This window comes from Tachyglossus aculeatus, chromosome 7 (assembly GCF_015852505.1).
Source record: "Tachyglossus aculeatus isolate mTacAcu1 chromosome 7, mTacAcu1.pri, whole genome shotgun sequence".
Classification (NCBI taxonomy): Eukaryota; Metazoa; Chordata; class Mammalia; order Monotremata; family Tachyglossidae; genus Tachyglossus; species Tachyglossus aculeatus.
In genome coordinates this window covers 5,856,852-5,881,675 of record NC_052072.1, presented here as the reverse complement: position 1 = coordinate 5,881,675, position 24,824 = coordinate 5,856,852, and the positions used below count along the sequence as shown (strand labels likewise).

Here is a 24,824-nt window from a genome sequence, read left to right as displayed (position 1 = left end):
TCAGTCTCCATCCTCATTTTACAGATGAGGGAACTGAGGCTCAGAGAAGTTAAGGGACTTGCCCAAGGTCACACAGCAGACGTGGCGGAGCTGGGATTCGAACCCTTGACCTCAGACTCCAGACCTCAGACTCAGACTCTTTCCACTGAGCCACGCTGCTTCTTATTCGTGGCTAAGGAAGCAGCGTGGCCCGGGAGTCAGAGGACCTGGGTTCCGATCCTGCCTCTGCCGCTCGCCCGCCGCGTGACCTCGGGAAGGTCACTTGACTTGGCTGAGCTCCGGTTTCCTCAGCTGTAAAATGAGGATTCGATCCCTGTTCTCCCCTCCCTGTGTGGGGGACGGGGACCGTGCCCGGCCCGATCAATCAGTCAATCAATCAATCGTATTTATTGAGCGCTTACTGTGTGCACAGCACTGTACTAAGCGCTTGGGAAGTACAAGTTGGCAACATATAGAGACGGTCCCTACCCAACAGCGGGCTCACAGTCTAAAAGGGGGAGACGGAGAACAAAACCAAACATACTAACAAAATAAAATAAATAGAATGGATCTGTACAAGTAAAATAAATAAATAAATAAGGCCCGATGACCTTGGATCCACCCCAACTCTTAGCAAAGACAAATAAAAATTATTCTTCTTCTTTAACCATCCTGATTTGGGGCAGTTTTACACAATGAACAGCCCGGTTTACGGAAAAGGAAGAAGTCGGCGGGTTCGATGTTGACGGCGAGGATGTACGGCACGGCTACCCTGTTTAGGATTTACTTTAATAAACCAGGATTTAAATGCTTTAACTACTCACTTCTTCCAAGTTTTCAATAGACGCCGTGGCTAGGATCTATATTGATTGATAATATATTGATCTATTGATAATAGAGTCTAAATTGATGCCAATACGGACCGAGCAACACCTATCTCACTCTCGGCCGAGTGTTTAAACAAACCTTAGTAGGGTGAAAGAAAAAAAGTGGTGTTTCTAAATAGAAATCATGTCTGAGTTTTTAAGGTGAAAGAGGGGAAACCAATGGGTGTGGCGTGGGGGTTTTTGAATGGTTTTTGAAAAGACTTAAAGGCAAAACTGTAAAAAACAAAACACTTAAGTAGGGGTTTGGGGGAAATGTCCTTTCAGGGGTCAAAAAAAAGACAGTGAAAGGGTACAGATAAATGGACTTCGTCGGAAGTGAAACTGAGGAGTTTGGCTGGATTGTGTGATCATCTTTATTCTCCACGTACACACCCGCCGCAAATGGCAATGAACGAGGGATGGAAGGATTGGGGAAACAATAACTCATAATAATAATAAAGGTATTTATGCTGTATAGGCCCGGCGCCTCTAAGCGCCGAGGTTGATACAAGATAATCGGGTTGGACACAGTCCCTGTCCCACACGGGGCTCACGGTCTTCATCCTGTTTTCCAGATGAGGAAACTGAGGCATGAAAGTGACTTGCTCAAGGTCACACAGCAGTGTGGCGGGGGCGGGATTAAAACCCAGGGCCCTCTGACTCTCAAGCCCAGGCTCTTGCCAGAAGCGGCGTGGCTCGGCGGAAGGAGCCCGAGGTTGTGGGTTCTAATCCCGGCTCCGCCCCTTGTCAGCTGGGTGACTTTGGGCGAGCCACTTCGCTTCTCCGAGCCTCAGTGACCTCATCTGGAAAACGGGGATGAAGACTGGGAGCCCCGGGGGGGGACAACCTGATCACCTTGTATCACCCCAGCGCTTCGAACGGTGCTAGTAAGCGCTTGGCAAACGCCATCGTTATTATTATTATTATCATTTTCCTAACGTTGTGGGGCGGGGTGTGTTTTTACCGACTCTCCCGAGCGCGTCGCTCTGCGCTCAGCCGTCCGACGGAGGAGCTTCGGCGGGGGTCGAGGCGGGGCTCTGGAAGTCGGATCCTCCGCGACGATGACGACGGAGGCGGCGAGGAGTGCCGCCGCCCTCCCCGGTCCTAGGCCACCCGGAGGGGGTCCCGGTCCGTGGCGGCCACGACGACGCGGACCCCGTCGCCCAGGCGCGGGAGCAGCAGGCCGCGCAGCTCGGCCAGGAAGCCGCGCTCGGTGTTGCTGTGCTCGCACAGGACCACCGTGACGCCCCTGGCCGCGGCGTCCAGGACCTCGTGGTGGGACATCTCGCCTGCCGGCACAGGGAGGCGTCACCCGGCGCCCCCATTTCCGCGGGCAGCGCAAGGTGGGCCGCTCCCTCCTCCACCCCCCAAAAACACCAACGGGCCACGCCCAAAATCCCTCTCTCCTCCCAGCGGACAACCGCTCTCCCCCGCCGCCGTTTCAATGCCTTCTTGAAGGCCCATCTCCTCATTCATTCATTCATTCATTCGTATTTATTGAGCGCTTACTGTGCGCAGAGCACTGGTTTAAGCGCTTGGGAAGTACAACTTGGCAACATAGACGGTCCCTACCCAATTCCTGAGTGCGCCCTCCTTCTCTCTTCATTCATTCATTCATATTTATTGAGCGCTTACTGTGTGCAGAGCACTGGACTAAGCGCTTGGGAAGTACAAGTTGGCAACATCTAGAGACAGTCCCTACCCAATTCCTGACTGCGCCCTCCTTCCCTCTTCATTCATGCCTTCATTCATTCAGTTGTATTTATTGAGCGCTTACTGCGTGCACAGCACTGGACTAAGCACTTGGGAAGTACAGGTTGGCAACATATAGAGATGGTCCCTACCCAATTCCTGACTGCACCCTCCTTTTCTCTTCATTCATTCATTCAATCGTATTTACTGAGCGCTTACTGTGTGCAGAGCACTGGACTAAGCGCTTGGGAAGTACAGGTTGGCAACATAGAGAGACGGTCCCTACCCAATTCCTGTCTGCGCCCTCCTTTCCTCTTCATTCATTCCTTCATTCATTAAATCGTATTTATTGAGCGCTTACTGTGTGCAGAGCACTGGACTAAGCGCTTGGGAAGTACAGGTTGGCAACATAGAGAGACGGTCCCTACCCAATTCCTGACTGCGCCCTCCTTTCCTCTTCATTCGTTCATTCATTCAATCGTATTTACTGAGCGCTTACTGTGTGCAGAGCACTGGACTAAGCGCTTGGGAAGTACAAGCTGGCAACATAGAGAGACGGTCCCTACCCAATTCCTGACTGCGCCCTCCTTTCCTCTTCATTCATTCCTTCATTCATTCAATCGTATTTATTGAGTGCTTACTGTGTGCAGAGCGCTTACTGTGTGCAGAGCACTGGACTAAGCGCTTGGGAAGTACAAGTTGGCAACATATAGAGACGGTCCCTATGCAATCCCTGACTGCACCCTCCTTTCCTCTTCATTCATTCAATTGTATTTACTGAGCGCTTATTGTGTGCAGAGCACTGGACTAAGCGCTTGGGAACTACAAGTTGGCAACATAGATGGTCCATACCCAATCCCTGACTGCGCCCTCCTTTCCTCTTCATTCATTCATTCATTCATTCAATGGTATTTATTGAGCGCTTACTGTGTGCAGAGCACTGGGAAATACAAGTTGGCAACGGTCCCTACCCAACAGCGGGCTCACAGTCTAGAAGGGGGAGACGGAGAACAGAACAAAACATGTTAACAAAATAAAATAAATAGAATAAATATGTACAAATAAATAGAGTAATAAATCCGTACAAACATCTATCCAGGTGCTGTGGGGAGGGGAAGGAGGTAAGGCGGGGGGGAGGGGGAGTGGAAGGAGGGGGCTAGGCACTTAATAAATGTTGTTACGGTTCCTTTGCCGTAAAATTTTACTTTGTTTAAAAAAATTGCAGATTGGTAAAATTCCTTGTAGCAAACCGTATTTTCCCCACTGACCTCTAATATCCTTACAGTAATATCATCACCAGTATTTATTGCCCGCCCACTCTATCCCGAGTGCCGTCCTGGATCCCGCTGTTGGGTAGGGACCGTCTCTCTACATTGCCAACTTGTCCTTCCCAAGTGCTTAGTACAGTGCTCTGCACACAGTAAGCGCTCAATAAATATGACAATGAATGAATGAATGGATGAAAGTCATGGGTTTGAATCCCAGCTCCACCACTGGTCAGCTGTGTGAGCTTGGGCAAGCCACTTCACTTCTCTGGGCCTCAGTTCCCTCATCTGGAAAATGGGGATGAAGACTGGGAGCCCCCCAAGTGGGACAACCTGATCACCTTGTATACCCCCACCCAGTGCTTAGAACAGTGCTTTGCACATAGTAGGCGCTTAACAAATGCCATCATAGTCAATCAATCGATCGTATTTATTGAGCGCTTACTGTGTGCAGAGCACTGTACTAAGCGCTTGGAAAGTACAAGTTGGCAACATCTAGAGACAGTCCCTACCCAATAGTGGGCTCACAGTCTAGAAGGGGGAGACAGAGAACAAAACCAAACATACTAACAAAATAAAATAAATAGAATAGATAGGTACAAGTAAAATAAATAGAGTAATAAATACGTACAAACACACATACATATATACATGTATATAAACATATACACATGCATATATACATATACACATGCATATATACACATACACACATGCATATATACATACACACACATGCATATATACATATACACACATGTATATATACATATACACACATGTATATATGCATATACACATGTATATATACATATACACATGTATATACACACACACATGTATATATACACACACATGTATATATACATATATACATATAAACATGTGTATATGCATATAAACATATATACAGGTGCTCTGGGGAAGGGAAGGAGGGAAGGAGGTAATAATAATAATTATTATTATTATTATTATGTTGCCAACTTGTACTTCCCAAGCGCTTAGTCCAGTGCTCTGCACACAGTAAGTGCTCAATAAATACGACAATGAATGAATGAATGCCATTCATTATTATTATTAGCATAGTAAGCGCTTAACAAATACCACCGTTATTATTATTATCCTAGTGTCCCCTCCCGGGCGGTCGGCACAGCGTGCTGCACCCAGTGAGCGCTCAGTAAGTCGGAGCGGCCGACCGACTGAGCGGCGGCGGGGTGTCGGGGGGCGGGGGGGGGGGGGGGTCGGACCTACCTGTGAGGTAGACGTCCGCTGCCACTCCCTGCAGGACGCTGCTCCCCGAGCCGGCGCACAGGGCCACCGTCGACACCGGAGACTCTGCGGGGGCAAGCGGGACCCGATCACCCTCCGTCGCCCTCCACCCCGTCAGTCGGAAGGCCCTGGGTTCTAATCCCGCCTCTGTGGCCTTGTAGAGTCGCTTCCCGCCTCCCGGCCTCAGTTCCCCCACCTGGAAAATGGGGATGGAGCCTGGGAGCCCCACCTGGGGTCAGCCCCATTTGCTGGGCTCCGCCTAGCAATCAATCAATCAATCAATCAATCGTATTTATTGAGCGCTTACTATGTGCAGAGCACTGTACTAAGCGCTTGGGAAGTACAAATTGGCATCACATAGAGACAGTCCCTACCCAACAGTGGGCTCACAGTCTAAAAGGGGGAGACAGAGAACAGAACCAAACATACCAACAAAATAAAATAAGTAGGATAGAAATGTACAAGTAAAATAAATAAATAAATAGATAAATAGAGTAATAAATATGTACAACCATATATCCATATATACAGGTGCTGTGGGGAAGGGAAGGAGGTAAGACGGGGGGGATGGAGAGGGGGACGAGGGGGAGAGGAAAGAAGGGGCTCAGTCTGGGAAGGCCTCCTGGAGGAGGTGAGCTCTCAGCAGGGCCTTGAAGGGAGGAAGAGAGCTAGCTTGGCGGAGGGGCAGAGGGAATGGGGGCATTCCAGGCCCGGGGGAGGACGGGGGCCGGGGGTCGATGGCGGGACAGGCGAGAGCGAGGTACGGTGAGGAGATTAGTGGTGGAGGAGCGGAGGGTGCGGGCTGGGCAGTAGAAGGAGAGAAGGGAGGGGAGGTAGGAGGGGGCCAGGGGATGGAGGGACAGCCTTGAAGCCCAGGGTGAGGAGTTTCTGCCTGATGCGCAGATTGATCGGTAGCCATTGGAGGTTTTTGAGGAGGGGAGTAATATGTCCAGAGCGTTTCTGGACAAAGATAATCCGGGCAGCAGCATGAAGTATGGATTGAAGTGGAGAGAGACACGAGGATGGGAGATCAGAGAGAAGGCTAGAAGCACAGAGTAAGCGCTTAATACATACCACAGTGATTATTAATATCACTGAGCGCCGGCCACCCTCGAGGTCTCCCCACCGTACAGAGCCGGGCCTCGGGAAGACGGCCCCGGGAGCCGGGTTCGAGTCCCGGCTCTGCCTCCCAGGCCGGCTATGGGACGAGGGGCGTGTCGCTTAAGCTCTCGGGATCTCAGTTTCCTTATCTCTGTCTCCCCCTTAATAATAATAATGGCATTTATTAAGCACTTACTATGGGCAAAGCACTGTTCTAAGCGCTGGGGAGGTTACAAGGTGATCAGGTTGTCCCACGGGGGGGGCTCACAGTCTTCATCCCCATTTTACAGATGATTTTACGCCCTTCTAGACTGTGAGCCCACTGTTGGGTAGGGACCGTCTCTATATGTTGCCAACTTGGACTTCCCAAGCGCTTAGTACAGTGCTCTGCACACAGTAAGCGCTCAATAAATACGACTGATTGATTGATTATCTCTGTCTCCCCCTTCTAGACTGTGAGCCCACTGTTGGGTAGGGACCGTCTCTATATGTTGCCAACTTGGCCTTCCCAAGCGCTTAGTACAGAGCTCTGCACACAGTAAGCGCTCAATAAATATGATTGATTGATTGATTATCTCTCTCTCCCCCTTCTAGACTGTGAGCCCACCATTGGGTAGGGACTGTCTCTAGATGTTGCCAACTTGGACTTCCCAAGCGCTTAGTACAGTGCTCTGCACACAGTAAGCGCTCAATACAATTGATTGATTATCTATTTTATTGGTTTACTTTTATGGCATTTATTATGCACTTAGTCTGTACTAAGCGCTGGGGTAGATACAAGCTAATCAGGTTGGCCACAGTCCACGTCCCCCAAGGGGCTCACGGTCTTGATCCCCGTTTTACAGCCGAGGATGCTGAGGCCCAGAGAAATGAAGTGACTTGCCCAAGGTGACACCGCTGACAAGCGGCGGAGGCGGGATTAGAACCCAGATCCTTCCGACTCCCGGGCCCACTTGTTTTCTAGAATATGGGGATGATGATGGTATTTGTTAAGCGCTTACTATGTGCGAAGGCACTGTTCTAAGCGCTGCAGGGGGGGGATCAGGCTGTCCCATATGGGGCTCACAGTCTAATCCCCATTTTCCAGATGAAGGAACCGAGGCCCGGAGAAGTGAAGTGACTTGCCCAAGGTGACACCGCTGACAAGTGGCGGAGGCGGGATTAGAACCCAGATCCTTCCGACTCCCGGGCCCACTTGTTTTCTAGAGTGTGGGGATGATGATGGTATTTGTTAAGCGCTTACTATGTGCGAAGGCACTGTTCTAAGCGCTGCAGGGGGGATCAGGCTGTCCCCTATGGGGCTCACAGCCTAATTCCCAAGCACAGTGCTCTGCACACAGTAAGTGCTCAATAAATACGAGTGAATGAATGAATGACTGTTGGGGGAGACTGCGCCCGTCGGTCCGGAGCGCTGCGTCCCGGCGGGCGGGCTGGGCTTACCGGTGGTCTTCCCCGCGCCGAGGGCCAGGCGGACGTGGTCCAGTTTGAGGTGACTTTTGACGCGCCGGACGAGGGTGTCCACGGAGACGGGCTCCCGCAGGCCGCACAGCCGCCCCATTCCCGTGTGGAGCAGCGGAGGCTGAGGGAAAGTCAGAAGCGCTCAGACGGCCCACCCGCCTCGGCCCCCCCGGCTCCCCCCGTCTACACTGTGAGCCCACTGTTGGGTAATAATAATCAGAAATGGCATTTATTAATCAATCAATCCATCCATCGATCGTATTTATTGAGCGCTTCCTGTGTGCAGAGCACCGGACTAAGCGCTTGGGAAGCCCAGGCTGGCCACATCTAGAGCCGGTCCCTACCCAACGGCGGGCTCGCGGGCTAGAAGGGGGAGACAGGGAACAAAACAAAACATGTTAACAAAATAAAATAAATAGAATAGATATGTAAATAAATAGACTAGAGATGTAATGAATAGAATAGATATGTAATGGATAGAATAGATACGTAATGAATAGAATAGATATGTAATAAATAATTATAAATTATTCCATTACATTCAATATTCAATTATATTCAATTATTTATAATCCTAAATTATTAAACAGAATAGATATGTAATGAATAGAACAGATACGTAATAAATAGAATAGATACGTAATAAATAGAATAGACACATAATGAATAGAATAGACATGTAATGAATAGAATAGATATGTAATGAATAGAATAGATGTGTAATAAATAGAATAGATATGTAATAAATAGAATAGATATGTAATGAATAGACTAGATATAAAATAAATAATTATAAATTATTCAATTATATTCAATATTCAATTATATTCAATTACTTATAATTATAAATTATTAAATAGAATAGATACGTAATGAATAGAACAGATACGTAATAAATAGAATAGATATGTAATGAACAGAATAGACACATAATGAATAGAAAAGACACGTAATGAATAGAATAGACACATAATGAATAGAATAGACACGTAATGAATAGAATAGACACGTAATGAATAGAATAGACACGTAATGAATAGAATAGATATGTAATGAAAAGAATAGATATGTAATGAATAGAGTAGATATGTAATGAATAGAATAGATACATAATAGATACATAATAAATAGAATAGATACGTAATAAATAGAATAGATACGCAAAAAATAGAATAGATATGTAATAAATAGAATAGATATGTAATGAATAGAATAGATATATAATGAATAATTATAAATTATTCGATTATATTCGATATTCAATTATATTCAATTATTTATAATTATAAATTATTAAATAGAATAGATATGTAATGAATAGAACAGATACGTAATAAATAGAATAGATACATAAATAGAATAGACACATAATGAATAGAATAGACACGTAATGAATAGAATAGACACGTAATGAATAGAATAGACACGTAATGAATAGAATAGATACGTAATGAATAGAATAGATACGTAATGAATAGAATAGATACGTAATGAATAGAATAGATGATACGTAATAAATAGAATAGATATGTAATGAATAGAATAGATATATAATAAATAATTATAAATTATTCAATTATATTCAATATTCAATTATATTCAATTATTTATAATTATAAATTATTAAATAGAATAGATATGTAATGAATAGAACAGATACGTAATAAATAGAATAGATACATAAATAGAATAGACACGTAATGATAGAATAGACACGTAATGAATAGGATAGATACGTAATGAATAGAATAGATATGTAATGAATAGAATAGATATGTAACGAATAGAATAGATATGTAATGAATAGAATAGATATGTAATGAATAGATACATAATAAATAGAATAGATACGTAATAATAGAATAGATACGTAATAAATAGAATAGATATGTAATAAATAGAATAGATATGTAATGAATAGAATAGATATATAATAAATAATTATAAATTATTCAATTATATTCAATATTCAATCATATTCAATTATTTATAATTATAAATTATTAAATAGAATAGATACGTAGTGAATAGAACAGATACGTAATAAACAGAATAGAGACGTAATAAATAGAAAAGACATGTAATGAATAGAATAGACACGTAATGAATAGAATAGACACGTAATGAATAGAATGGATACGTAATGAATAGAATAGATATGTAATGAATAGAATAGATATGTAATGAATAGAACAGATGCATAATAGATACGCAATAAATAGAATAGATACGTAATAAATAGAATAGATATGTAATAAATAGAATAGATATGTAATAAATAGAATAGATATGTAATAGAATAGAATAGATATGTAACAGAATAGACACGTAATGAATAGAATAGACACGTAATGAATAGAATAGATATGTAATGAATAGAATAGATACATAATAGATACGTAATAAATAGAATAGATACGTAATAAATCGAATAGATATGTAATAAATAGAATAGATATGTAATAGAATAGATATGTAATGAATAGAATAGATATGTAATAGAATAGAATAGATATGTAATAGAATAGATACATAATAAATAGAATAGATATGTAAGAAATAGAATAGATATGTAGCGCTTACTATGTGCAAAGCACTGTTCTAAGCACTGGACCATCTCTATGGAGAAGCAGCGTGGCTCAGCGGAAAGAGCCCGGGCTTTGGAGTCAGAGATCATAGGTTCGAATCCCGGCTCCGCTCCCTCCTTCCTCTCCCCCTCCGTCCCCCCCGCCTTACCTCCTTCCCCTCCCCACAGCACCTGGACAGATGTATAGGTGTTTGTACGGATTTATTACCCTATTGATTTATTTTACTTGTACATATTTATTCTATTTATTTTATTCTGTTAATATGTTTTGTTTTGTTGTCTGTCTCCCCCCTTCTAGCCTGTGAGCCCGCTGTTGGGGAGGGACCGTCTCTAGACGTTGCCAACTTGGACTTCCCAAGCGCTTAGTCCAGTGCTCTGCACACAGTAAGCGCTCAATAAATACGATGAGGAATGAATGCCACCACGGCCCGGAGGGGGAACAGGGAAGAGGGCGGGGGTTACCTTCTCCAGGGCCAGGATCTCCGTCTTCTCATAGAGCTGATGGTTTTGGGAGAGAAAGGCCACCACCTCCAGCAAGGCCTGCGGGGAACAGTTCACCCTCACTTGCCTCTTCTCTTCCCCCTCCGTTCTGAAAAGCCCCATCGCCCCGGGGCGTGGGGGGAAAAAAAGGAAATTTATTAGCAAAGATAATAATAATAATAATAATAATGATGGCATTTATTAAGCGCTTACTATGTGCAAAGCACTGTTCTAAGCGCTGGGGGGGGGGAATACAAGGTGATCAGGTTGTCCCACGCGGGGCTCACAATCTTAATCCCCATTTTACAGATGAGGTCACTGAGGCTCAGAGAAGTGAAGTGACTTGCCCAAGGTCACACAGCAGACATGTGGCGGAGCCGGGATTCGAACCCATGACCTCTGACTCCAAAGCCCGGGCTCTTTCCAGTGAGCCATGCTGCTTCTCTAAAGGTCTCATTTAGTCATTTCTCTTCTTAATGTCCGTCTCCCCCTCGAGACTCTGAGCTCACGTGTATATATGGATATGTGTTTGTGTGCATTTATTACTCTTATTTATTTATTTGTACATATTGATTTTATTTATTTTACTTGTACACATTTATTCTATTTATTTTATTCTATTATATATGTATATGTTTGTGCGTATTTATTACTCTTATTTATTTTATTTGTACATATTGATTTTATTTATTTTACTTGTACACATTTATTCTATTTTATTCTGTTATATGTATATATATGTATATATGTTTGTGCATATTTATTACTCTTATTTATTTATTTTATTTGTACATATGGATTTTATTTATTTTACTTGTACACATTTATTCTACTTTATTCTGTTATATATATATGTATATATGTTTGTGCACATTTATTACTCATTTATTTATTTTATTTGTACATATTGATTTTATTTTACTTGTACACATTTATTCTATTTTATTCTGTTATATATATATATATATATATATGTATATATGTTTGTGCGTATTTATTACTCTTATTTATTTGTACATATTGATTTTATTTTACTTATACACATTTATTCTATTTTATTCTGTTATATGTATATGTTTGTGTGTATTTATTACTCATATTTATTTATTTTATTTGTACATATTGATTTTATTTATTTTACTTGTACACATTTATTCTATTTTATTCTGTTATATGTATATATATGTATATATGTTTGTGCATATTTATTACTCTTATTTATTTATTTTATTTGTACATATGGATTTTATTTATTTTACTTGTACACATTTATTCTACTTTATTCTGTTATATATATATGTATATATGTTTGTGCACATTTATTACTCATTTATTTATTTTATTTGTACATATTGATTTTATTTTACTTGTACACATTTATTCTATTTTATTCTGTTATATATATATATATATATATGTATATATGTTTGTGCGTATTTATTACTCTTATTTATTTGTACATATTGATTTTATTTTACTTATACACATTTATTCTATTTTATTCTGTTATATGTATATGTTTGTGTGTATTTATTACTCATATTTATTTATTTTATTTGTACATATTTATTTTATTTATTTTACTTGTACACATTTATTCTATTTCATTCTGTTATATATATATGTTTGTGCATATTTATTACTCTTATTTATTTTACTTGTGCATGTTTATTTTATTTTACTTGTACACATTTATTCTATTTTATTCTGTTATGTATATATATATGTGTATATATGTTTGTGCATATTTATTACTCTATTTATTTTATTTGTACATATTTATTTTACTTGTACACATTTATTCTACTTATTTTATTCTGTTATATATATATATATGTATAGAGGTTTGTGCGTATTTATTACTCATTTATTTATTTTATTTGTACATATTCATTTTATTTATTTTACTTGTACATATTTATTCTATTTATTGTATTCTGTTAATATGTTTTGTTTTGTTCTCTGCCTCCCCCTTCTATAATAATAATAATAACGTTGGTATTTGTTAAGCGCTTACTATGTGCAAAGCACTGTTCTAAGCGCTGGGGTAGATACAAGGTAATCAGGTTGTCCCACGAGGGGCTCACAGTCTTCATCCCCATTTTCCAGATGAGGGAACTGAGGCCCAGAGAAGTGAAGTGACTTGCCCAACGTCACCCAGCTGACAAGTGGCGGAGCCGGGATTTGAACCCACGACCTCTGACTCCAAAGCCCGGGCTCTTTCCACAGAGCCACGCTGCTTCTTCTAGACCGTGAGCCCACTGTTGGGTAGGGACCGTCTCTAGATGTTGCCAACTTGGACTTCCCAAGCGCTTAGTACAGCGCTCTGCACACAGTGAGCGCTCAGTAAATACGATTGAATGAATGAATGAACGTGGGCAGGGAATGTGCCTGTTTGTTGTTCTATTGTCCTCTCCCACACGCTTAGTACACGCTTGGGCTGAGAAGCAGCGTGGCTCAGTGGAAAGAGCCCGGGCTTTGGAGTCAGAGGTCATGGGTTCAAATCCCGGCTCCGCCAACTGTGAGCTGGGTGGCTTTGGGCAAAATCCCTGTGCCTCAGTTGTAAAATGGGGATTAAAACTGTGAGCCCCCCGCGTGGGGCAACATGATCACCTTGTAACCTCCCCAGCGCTTAGAACAGTGGAGAAGCAGTGTGGCTCAGTGGAAAGAGCCCGGGCTTGGGAGTCAGAGGTCGTGGGTTCAAATCCCGCCTCCGCTTGTCAGCTGTGTGACTTTGGGCAAGTCACTTCACTTCTCTGGGCCTCAGTTCCCTCATCTGCAAAATGGGGACAAAGCCTGTGAGCCCCACGTGGGACAACCTGATTACCTTGTATCTACCCCAGTGCTTAAAAAGAAAAAAAAAAAAGATGGTATTTAAGCGCTTACTATGTGCAAAGCCCTGTTCTAAGCACTGGGGGGGATACAAGGTGATCAGTGCTTGGCACATAGTAAGCGCTTAACAAAAACCACCATTACTATTATTATTATTTGCACATAGTAAGCACTGAACAAATACCACCATTACTATTATTATTGTTTGCACATAGTAGGCACTGAACAAATACCATTATTATTATTATTATTATTATTATTATTATTATTACTGTGAGGCCCCCATGGGACAACCTGATCGCCTTATCACCTCCCCAGCGCTTAGAACAGTGCTTTACATGTAGTAAGTGCTTAACAAATACCATCATTATTATTATTATTATTACAGTGCTTTGCACACCGTAAGTGCTCAATAAATGCGACTGAATGAACGAGAGCGCTGATCAGAGAAGCAGCGTGGCTCACTGGAAAGAGCCCGGGCTTGGGAGTCAGAGGTCATGGGTTCGAATCCCGACTCAGCCACATGTCGGCTGTGTGACCTTGGGCAAGTCACTTAACTTCTCTGGGCCTCAGTTACCTCATCTGTAAAATGAGGATGAAGCCTGTGAGCCCCATGTGGGACAGCCCGCTTGCCTTGTATCCTCCCCAGTGCATAGAACAGTGCTTTGCACATAGTAAGCGCTTAACAAATGCTATTATTATTATTATTATTATTATGATGATCAGAGAGCTGGCCCTGGGGGTGTGTTTTAAAACTGGTCAAGGACATTGCTGGCAGTACACAAGATCAGCGCTTAGAACAGTGCTCTGCACATAGTAAGCGCTTAACAAATACCACTCTTATTATTATTATTATTATTATTATTATTATTATTATCATCATCATTATCTAGTGTCGGGGGGCAAAGTGCCCCTGCCCTAAGCAGCCCTGTGTCTGAAAGGATGACCCTGAATTCCCCCCAAAGATTAGCTCAGTGTTTGGCACACAGTGAGTGCTCAGTAAAACCCTTTACTATGTATAATTGTTTCTACAAAATGGGGCAGCCGCAAATCTTGGGATGCTTAACTGCTTTTGAATATTCTTAATAATAATAATAATAATTGTTAAGTGCTTCCTATCAAGTACTGTTCTAAGTGCTGGAAAAGACACAAAATAATTAAGGTCAGGCACAATCTAAGTAGGAGGGAGAACAGGCGTTTGGAGAATATAGTACCAGTCAGTCAGTCATGATGATGATGGTGGCGTTTTTTAAGCGCTTACTATGTGCCAAGCACTGTTCTAAGCGCTGGGGGGGATACGAGGTGATTAGGTTGTCCCACATTCATTCATTTGGAGAATATAGTACCAGTCAGTCAGTCATGATGATGATGATGATGATGGCATTTCTTAAGCGCTTACAATGTGCTAAGCACTGTTCTGAGCACTGGGGGGGATACAAGGTAATTAGGTTGTCCCACATTCATTCAATCGTATTTATTGAGCGCTTACTGTGTGCAGAGCACTATACTAAACGCTTGGGAAGCAAAAGTTGGCAACATCTAGAGACGGTCCCTACCCAACAGCGGGCTCACATGGGGCTCACAGTCTAAATTCCCATTTTTCAGATGAGGGAACTGAGGCCCAGAGAAGTGAAGTGACTTGCCCAAAGTCACCCAGCTGACAAGTGGCGGAGCCGGGATTTGAACCCATGACCTCTGACTCCAAAGCCCGGGCTCTTTCCACTGAGCCACGCTGCTTCTCTATACATATATACTTTGTATAGAGAAGGGGGGAGACGGACGACAAAACAAAACATATTAACAAAATAAAATAAACAGAATAGTAAATCTGTACAAGTAAAATAAGTGGAGTAATAAATCTGTAGAAACATCTATCCAGGTGCTGTGGGGAGGGGAAGGAGGTAGGGCCCGGGGGGGGATGGGGAGGGGGAGAGGAAGAAGGACTCAGAGAGCTGACAGTACCTATGTTGCCAACTTGGGCTTTCCAAGCGCTTAATACAGTGCTCTGCACATAGTAAGCCCTTAACAAATACCATTATTATTATTATTTTGTTAATATGTTTTGTTGTCTGTCTTCCCCTTCTAGACTGTGAGCCCGCCGTCGGGTAGGGACCATCTCTAGATGTTGCCAACTTGGGCTTCCCAAGCGCTTAGTACAGTGCTCTGCACATAGTAAGCGCTTAATACCATTATTATTATTATTATTATTATGGTTTACTTTGTTAATATGTTTTGTTGCTTGTCTCCCCCTTCTAGACTGTGAGCCCGCCGTTGGGTAGGGACCATCTCTAGATGTTGCCACCTTGGACTTCCCAAGCGCTTGGTACAGTGCTCTGCACATAGTAAGCGCTTAACAAATACCATTATTATTATTATTATTGTTTATTTTGTTAATATGTTTTGTTGCCTGTCTCCCCCTTCCAGACTGTGAGCCCGCCGTCGGGTAGGGACCCTCTCTAGATGTTGCCAACTTGGACTTCCCAAGCGCTTGGTACAGTGCTCTGCCCATAGTAAGCGCTTAACAAATACCATTATTATTATTATTATTATTGTTTATTTGGTTAATATGTTTCGTTGCCTGTCTCCCCCTTCTAGACTGTGAGCCCGCTGTTGGGTAGAGACCGTCTCTAGATGTTGCCACCTTGGACTTCCCAAGTGCTTGGTACAGTGCTCTGCACATAGTAAGCGCTTAACAAATACCATTATTATTATTATTATTATTATTATTATTTATTATTACTATTATTACCTGATGGAGAAGGTAGCCACGGCCGCGCCTTGGATCCCTTTGAGGGCGTCGAGGACTTGATCCAGACCCTGGGAGGCCGACACGCTGAACTCCACTCGGTGCGTCCCCGCGGTCGGGGGCTTGGGGCCCGTGGACGGACGAATGGGCACCGAGGTACAGGCCCCTGGACGATGATGATAATAACGGGGATGGCATTTATTAAGCGCTCACTAAGTGCCAAAAACCGTTCCAAGCTTCGAGACAGACAACAAAACATGGGGGCAGGTGTCAAGCGCTTAGTGCAGTGCTCTGCACACAGTAAGCGTTCAATAAATATGACAGAATGAATGAATTCTATTTATTTTATTTTGTTAATATGTTTTATTGTCTGTCTCCCCCTTCTAGACTGTGAGCCCGCTGCTGGGTAGGGACTGTCTCTATATGTTGCCAACTTGGACTTCCCAAGCGCTTAGTCCAGTGCTCTGCACACAGTAAGCGCTCAATCAATACGATCGAATGAATGAATTCTATTTATTTTATTTTGTTAATATGTTTAGTTTTGTTCTCTGTCTCCCCCTTCTAGACCGTGAGCCCGCTTTTCGGTAGGGACCGTCTCTATATGCTGCCAACTTGGACTCCCCAAGCGCTTAGTACAGTGCTCTGCACACAGTAAGCGCTCAATAAATACGATCGAATGAATGAATGAGTGAATGGGGCAGGTACAAGGTAAGCAGGTTGTCCCCCGTGGGGCTCACAGCCTTCATCCCCGTTTTCCAGATGAGGGAACCGAGGCCCAGAGAAGTGAAGTAAGAATAATAATAATGATGGTTTTTGTTAAGCGCTTACTATGTGCCGAAGAAGTGAAGTAATAATAATAATGATGGTAAAGCTTAGAGAAGCAGCGTGGCTCAGTGGAAAGAGCCCGGGCTTTGGAGTCAGAGGTCATGGGTTCAAATCCCGGCTCCGCCAATTGTCAGCTGGGTGACTTTGGGCAAGTCACTTCACTTCTCTGAGCCTCAGTTACCTCATCTGTAAAATGGGGATGAAGACTGTGAGCCCCCCGTGGGACAACCTGATCACCTTGTAACCTCCCCAGCGCTTAGAACAGTGCTTTGCACATAGTAAGTGCTTAATAAATGCCATTATTATTATTATTATTATTAATCCCCATTTTCCAGATGAGGGAACCGAGGCCCAGAGAAGTGAAGTAATAATAATAATGATGGTTTCTGTTAAGTGCTTACTATATGCCAGGCACTGTTCTAAGCGCTGGGGGGGATACAAGGTCATCAAGTTGTCCCCGTTAGGGCTCACACTCTTAATCCCCATTTTACAGATGAGGGAACTGAGGCCCAGAGAAGTGACTGGCCCAAGGTCACCCAGCTGACAATTGGCGGGGCCGGGATTTGAACCCATGACCTCGGACTCCAAAGCCCGGGCTCTTTCCACTGAGCCACGCTGCTTCTCTGGAAGGATGGAGGAGGTCACGGCTGGGCGGTGTCCCGGGAGCGGAAAGAAGAGAGGGAAATCATTAGGAGGCGGCGCCGGCGGCGGGGGGACGAGACAATCCTTGCCCAGAACGGGCTCGCAGCCTGGGGCGCGGGGGAGACAGACATCGACACAAGTAAACGGGCAACAGTAAAAATAAACAGAATTGCAGATGCATCCGTGTAGAATAATAAGGATGGCATTTATTAAGCGCTTACTATGTGCAAAGCACCATTCTAAGCGCTGGGGAGGTTACAAGGGGATGAGGTTGTCCCACGGGGGGCTCACAGTCAATCCCCATTTTCCAGATGAGGGAACTGAGGCACAATCAATCGTATTTATTGAGCGCTTACTGTGTGCAGAGCACTGTACTGAGCGCTTGGGAGGTACAAGCTGGCAATATGTAGAGACGGTCCCTACCCAACAGTGGGCTCCCAGGCTAGAAGGGGGAGACAATACGATTTTAGACTGTGAGCCCACTGTTGGGTAGGGACTGTCTCTATGTGATGCCAATTTGTACTTCCCAAGCGCTTAGTACAGTGCTCTGCACATAGTAAGCGCTCAATAAATACGATTGATTGATTGATTGAATGAATACGAATGAATGAATGAATGAATGAATGAATGAATAGTAAGAGCTTAATAAATGCCATCAAAATAGAAAGGGGGCCTTCTCACCGAGCCCTTTGGCCAGCCAGTGGTTGACTCCCTGGGGGGCGGCGTCGGAGGCCGTGTGGGGAGAGTAGATCCCGACGCGGTTTTCCAGGGCCCGGATGACCAGGCGCTCCTTCCAGCTGCTCCAGGTGAGACGCTTGAGGGGCCGGAAGAGGGGCGGGTGGTAAGCGAGGATGAGGTCCGCCTTGGCGCCCAGCGCCTCCTCCATCACCTCCTCCGTCAGGTCGTTGGTCAGGAACAGCGTGCGCACGCTGTGCGGGGGGCTCGGCTCCACCAGCAGCCCCACGTTGTCCCAGCTTTCCGCAAACTCCAGGGAGGCCAAGGCCTCCAGGGAGGCCACCACCGCCCGCAGCTCCATGGGGCCGCGGCCGGGAAGCGGACGGCCGCCGCGGGAAAGCGGGGAGGACGGACACCGGGCCGGCGGGAGTAACCCAAGTACCGGACGCCCGCGGGAACGAAGCATTTAGCGACCGGTCGGACGGGACGGCTGAGAAAACAGACAACGGGAAGGAACGGTCAGTATTCCGTAAGCAGCATCGATTGATGGAATTCTTCATTCACTCAATCGTATTTGTTGAGCGCTTGCTGCGTGCAGAGCACCGGACTAAGCGCTTGCACTGTACTTATAGCTTTATTTCTATTTAGTCTGATCAATCAATCATATTTATTGAGCGCTTATTGTGTGCAGAGCACTGGACTAAGCGCTTGGGGAGTACAAGTTGGCAACATCTAGAGACGGTCCCTACCCAACAGTGGGCTCACAGTCTAGAAGTGACTTGACTCCTGTCCACATGTTCTCCTTTGTTGTCCGTCTCCCCCTTCTAGACTGTGAGAACGTTGTTGGGTAGGGACCGTCTCTAGATGTTGCCGACTTGGACTTCCCAAGCGCTTAGTACAGTGCTCTGCACTCAGTAAGCGCTCAATAAATAAGATTGAATGAATAAAATGAATGAATTTAGTCTGATGACTTGACAACTGTCCACATGTTTTCCTTTGTTGTCTGTCTCCCCCTTCTAGACTGTGAGCCCGTTGTTGGGTTGGGACCGTCTCTATACGTTGCCGGCTTGGACTTCCCAAGCGCTTAGTCCAGTGCTCTGCACACAGTAAGTGCTCAATAAATACGATTGAATGAATGAAATGCATGAATTTAGTCTGATGACTTGACACCTGTCCACATGTTCTCCTTTGTTGTCCATCTCCCCCTTCTAGACTGTGAGACTGTTGTTGGGTAGGGACCATCTCTATATGTTGCCAGCTTGGACTTCCCAAGCGCTTAGTACAGTGCTCTGCACACAGTAAGCGCTCAATAAATACGATTGAATGAATAAAATGAATGAATTTAGTCTGATGACTTGACAACTGTCCACATGTTTTCCTTTGTTGTCTGTCTCCCCCTTCTAGACTGTAAGCCCGCTGTTGGGTAGGGACCGTCTCTATATGTTGCCAACTTGTACTTCCCAAGCACTTAGTACAGTGCTCTGCACACAGTAAGCGCTCAATAAATACGACTGAATGAATGAAATGAATGAATTTAGTCTGATGTCTTGACACCTGTCCACATGTTCTCCTTTGTTGTCCGTCTCCCCCTTCTAGACTGTGAGACTGTTGTTGGGGAGGGACCATCTCTATATGTTGCCAGCTTGGACTTCCCAAGCGCTTAGTACAGTGCTCTGCACACAGTAAGCGCTCAATAAATACGATTGAATGAATAAAATGAATGAATTTAGTCTGATGACTTGACAACTGTCCACATGTTTTCCTTTGTTGTCTGTCTCCCCCTTCTAGACTGTAAGCCCGCTGTTGGGTAGGGACCGTCTCTATACGTTGCCAACTTGTACTTCCCAAGCGCTTAGTACAGTGCTCTGCACACAGTAAGCGCTCAATAAATACGACTGAATGAATGAAATGAATGAATTTAGTCTGCTGTCTTGACACCTGTCCACATGTTCTCCTTTGTTGTCCGTCTCCCCCTTCTAGACTGTGAGACTGTTGTTGGGTAGGGACCATCTCTATATGTTGCCAGCTTGGACTTCCCAAGCGCTTAGTACAGTGCCCTGCACACAGTAAGCGCTCAATAAATACGATTGAATGAATAAAATGAATGAATTTAGTCTGATGACTTGACAACTGTCCACGTTTTCCTTTGTTGTCTGTCTCCCCCTTCTAGACTGTAAGCCCGCTGTTGGGTAGGGACCGTCTCTATATGTTGCCAACTTGTACTTCCCAAGCACTTAGTACAGTGCTCTGCACACAGTAAGCGCTCAATAAATACGACTGAATGAATGAAATGAATGAATTTAGTCTGATGTCTTGACACCTGTCCACATGTTCTCCTTTGTTGTCGTCCGTCTCCCCCTTCTAGACTGTGAGCCCGTTGTTGGGTAGGGACCGTCTCTATTTGTTGCCGACTTGGACTTCCCAAGCGCTTAGTACAGTGCTCTGCACACAGTAAGTGCTCAATAAATATGACTGAATGAATGAAATGCATGAATTTAGTCTGATGACTTGACACCTGTCCACATGTTCTCCTTTGTTGTCCGTCTCCCCTTTCTAGACTGTGAGACCGTTGTTGGGGAGGGACCGTCTCTATATGTTGCCGGCTTGGACTTCCCAAGCGCTTAGTACAGTGCTCTGCACACAGTAAGCGCTCAATAAATAAGATTGAATGAATAAAATGAATGAATTTAGTCTGATGACTTGACAACTGTCCACATGTTTTCCTTTGTTGTCCGTCTCCCCCTTCTAGACTGTGAGCCTGTTGTTGGGTAGGGACCGTCTCTAGATGTTGCCGACTTGGACTTCCCAAGCGCTTAGTACAGTGCTCTGCACACAGTAAGCGCTCAATAAATAAGATTGAATGAATAAAATGAATGAATTTAGTCTGATGACTTGACAACTGTCCACATGTTTTCCTTTGTTGTCTGTCTCCCCCTTCTAGACTGTGAGCCCGCTGTTGGGTAGGGACCGTCTCTATACGTTGCCGGCTTGGACTTCCCAAGCGCTTAGTACAGTGCTCTGCACACAGTAAGCGCTCAATAAATACGACTGAATGAAATGAATGAATTTAGTCTGATGACTTGACACCTGTCCACATGTTCTCCTTTGTTGTCCGTCTCCCCCTTCTAGACTGTGAGCCCATTGTTGGGTAGAGACCGTCTCTATACGTTGCCACTTGTACTTCCCAAGCGCTTAGTACAGGGCTCTGCACACAGTAAGCGCTCAATAAATACGACTGAATGAATAGGGCAGAGCCGGGATGAGAACCCAGGGGCTTCTCTTGTCTGCTGTGTGACCTTGAGCAAATTGTTTCATTTCTCTGGGCCTCAGTTACATCATTTGGAAAATGGGGATGGAGACTGGAAGCCCAGGTGGGCCAGGGACTGTGTCCAACCCGATGAGATTTCTCCACCTCAGCGCTTCGTACAGTGCGGAGAAGCAGCGTGGCTTCGTGGAGAGAGCCCGGGCTTGGGAGTCAGAGGTCGTGGGTTCTAATCCCGGCTCTGCCACATAATAATAATAATAATAATAGCATTTATTAAGCACTTACTATGTGCAAGCACTGTTCTAAGCACTGGAGAGGTTACAAGGAGATCAGGTTGTCCCACAGGGGGCTTACAGTCTTAATCCCCATTTCACAGATGAGGGAACTGAGGCCCAGAGAAGTGAAGTGACTTGCCCAAAGTCACACAGCTGACAACTGGCAGAGCCGGGATTCGAACCCATGACCTCTGACTCCAAAGCCCGGGCTCTTTCCACTTTCCACTGCCACTTGTCAGTTGTGGGACTCTGGGCAAGCCCCGTCACTTCTCTGGGCCTCAGTTCCCTCATCTGGAAAATGGGGATGAAGACTGTGAGCCCCCCGTGGAACAACCTGATCACCTTGTATCCGCCCCCCCACCCACCAGTGCTTAGAACAGTGCTTGGCACATAGTAAGCGCCTAACAAATACCAACATTATTAATTGTCAACTGTGTGACTTTGGGTAAGTCACTTAGCTTCTCTGTGCCTCAGTTCCCTCATCTGTCAAATGGGGGTGAAGACTGTGAGCCCCCCATGGGACAATCTGATCACCTTGTATCCCCTCCAGTGCTTAGAACAGTGCTTGGCACATAATAAGCACCTAACAAATACCAACATTATTAATTGTCAACTGTGTGACTTTGGGTAAGTCACTTAGCTTCTCTGTGCCTCAGTTCCCTCATCTGTAAAATGGGATGAAGACCGTGAGCCCCCCCGTGCGACAACCTGATCACCTGGTAACCTCCCCAGTGCTTAGAACAGTGCTTGGCACATAGTAAGCGCTTAACAAATGCCATCGTTATTATTATTACCCCAGCAATTACAGCATTCTTTCATTCAATCCTTTTTTACTGAGCGCTTACTGTGTGCAGAGCACTGTACTAAGCGCTTGGGAAGTCCAAGTTGGCAACATCTAGAGACAGTCCCTACCCAACAGCGGGCTCAGTCTAGAAGGGGGAGACACACAACAAAACAAAACATATTAACCAAATAAAATAAGTAGAATAAATATGTACAAGTAAAATAAATAAGTAAATAAATGAGTAATAAATACGTACAAACATATACACATATTCATTCATTCAATCGTATTTATTGAGCGCTTACTGTGGGCAGAGCACTGGACTAGGCGCTTGGGAAGTCCAAGTTGGCAACATCTAGAGACGGTCCCTACCCACCAGTGGGCTCACAGTCTAGAAGGGGGAGACAAACGACAAAACAAAACATATTAACCAAATAAAATAAATAGAATAGATATGTACAAGTAAAATAAATTAATAAATAAACGAGTAATAAATACGTACAAACATATGCACATATTCATTCATTCAATCGTATTTATTGAGCGGTTACTGTGTGCAGAGCACTGGACTAGGCGCTTGGGAAGGACAAGTTTTGGCAACATCTAGAGACGGTCCCTACCCAACAGTGGGCTCACAGTCTAGAAGGGGGAGACAAACGACAAAACAAAACATATTAACCAAATAAAATAAATAGAATAGATATGTACAAGTAAAATAAATAGAGTAATAAATACGTACAAACATATACACATATTCATTCATTCAATCGTATTTACTGAGAGGTTACTGTGTGCAGAGCACTGGACTAGGCGCTTGGGAAGGACAAGTTTTGGCAACATCTAGAGACGGTCCCTACCCAACAGTGGGCTCACAGTCTAGAAGGGGGAGACGGAGAACAAAACAAAACACATTAACAAAATAAAATAAAAAGAATAAATATGTACAACATTAAATAGAGTAATAAATCCGTACAAACATATATACATCTATCCAGGTTCTGTGGGGAGGGGAAGGAGGTAGGGCCCCGGGGGGGGGTGGGGAGGAGGAGAGGAAAAAGGGGGCTCAGTGTGGGAAGGCCTCCTGGAGGAGGTGAGCTCTCATTCATTCATTCATTCAGTCAATCGTATTTATTGAGCGCTTACTGTGTGCAGAGCACTGGACTGAGCGCTTGGGAAGGACAAGTCGGCAACATCTAGAGACGGTCCCTACCCAACAGCGGGCTCACAGTCTACAAGGGGGAGACAGAGAACAAAACCAAACATATTAACAAAATAAAATAAATAGAATAGATATGTACAAAATTAAATAAATAAATATAGAGTAATAAATCCGTACAAACATATATACATCTATCCAGGTTCTGTGGGGAGGGGAAGGAAGTAGGGCCCCGGGGGGGATGGGGAGGGGGAGAGGAAAAAGGGGGCTCAGTGTGGGAAGGCCTCCTGGAGGAGGTGAGCTCTCATTCATTCATTCATTCATTCAATGGTATTTATTGAGCGCATACTGTGTGCAGAGCACTGGACTAAGCGCTTGGGAAGTCCAAGATGGCAACATAGAGAGACGGTCCCTACTCAGCAACGGGCTCACAGTGTAGAAGGGGGAGACAGACAACAAAACAACACATGTGGACAGGTGGCAAGCCATCAAATTAAACAGAACTAAAGCTAGATGCACATCGTTAACAAAATAAATAGAACAGGAAATATGGACAGGTAAAATAGAGTAAAAAAATCTGTACCAATATTCCTTCATTCATCTCAGGCGGGCTTTGAAGGGAAATAATGTAAAATAAATAAAATGATGCCACAGCAGTTCCACAGCAGTTCCTGGCACATGGTAAACGCTTATCAAATGCCATCATTATTATTATTATTATTATTATTATTATTATTATTATTATCATTATCATTATCATTATTATTGTAATTACTATTACCTGGCCCATAGGAAGCGTTGGCCCAGGCCGCCCCGGAAGAGGACAGCCCGGGGACCGGAAGTGGAGAGCCCGGGGACCGGAAGTGTCCGTCCCTCCCAGCGGCCCCCCTTCAGACTTCCGGTCCGCCCCTACTTCCGGTCCGCCCC

The 24,824-nt window shown here is 44.2% G+C and overlaps 1 protein-coding gene across 4 annotated transcripts; it reads right to left on the bottom strand.

Annotated features, from left to right (window-relative positions):
* Positions 1–1,706: 1,706 nt before the first annotated feature.
* NIF3L1 (NGG1 interacting factor 3 like 1) lies at positions 1,707–24,718 on the bottom strand. Of its 4 annotated transcripts, none has more exons than XM_038749642.1 (7): positions 24,679–24,718; positions 18,424–18,907; positions 16,279–16,441; positions 10,680–10,806; positions 7,613–7,751; positions 5,054–5,137; positions 1,707–2,134 (listed from the first exon to the last, which is right to left on the bottom strand). In XM_038749642.1, exons 2-7 carry the CDS (start codon positions 18,881–18,883, stop codon positions 1,950–1,952), a joined length of 1,158 nt encoding a protein of 385 aa, XP_038605570.1. In that variant the 5' UTR covers positions 18,884–18,907; positions 24,679–24,718; the 3' UTR covers positions 1,707–1,949. The 4 variants fall into 4 exon arrangements, with proteins under 4 accessions (XP_038605570.1, XP_038605571.1, XP_038605572.1 ...); XM_038749643.1 differs by lacking the exon at positions 24,679–24,718 and adding an exon at positions 24,481–24,502; XM_038749644.1 differs by lacking the exon at positions 24,679–24,718 and adding an exon at positions 24,247–24,270.
* Between the last annotated feature and the right edge of the window lie 106 nt (positions 24,719–24,824).

Excerpts from the sequence above, each read along its gene's own strand:
- NIF3L1 (XM_038749642.1), bottom strand. The coding sequence starts at position 18,883 with ATGCTTCGTTCCCGCGGGCGTCCGGTACTTGGGTTACTCCCGCCGGCC. Across the intron at positions 7,752-10,679 it reads AGATCCTGGCCCTGGAGAAG|CCTCCGCTGCTCCACACGGG; the intron begins GTAACCCCCGCC and ends ACTTTCCCTCAG. Across the intron at positions 5,138-7,612 it reads CGGCGCGGGGAAGACCACCG|AGTCTCCGGTGTCGACGGTG; the intron begins GTAAGCCCAGCC and ends TTGCCCCCGCAG.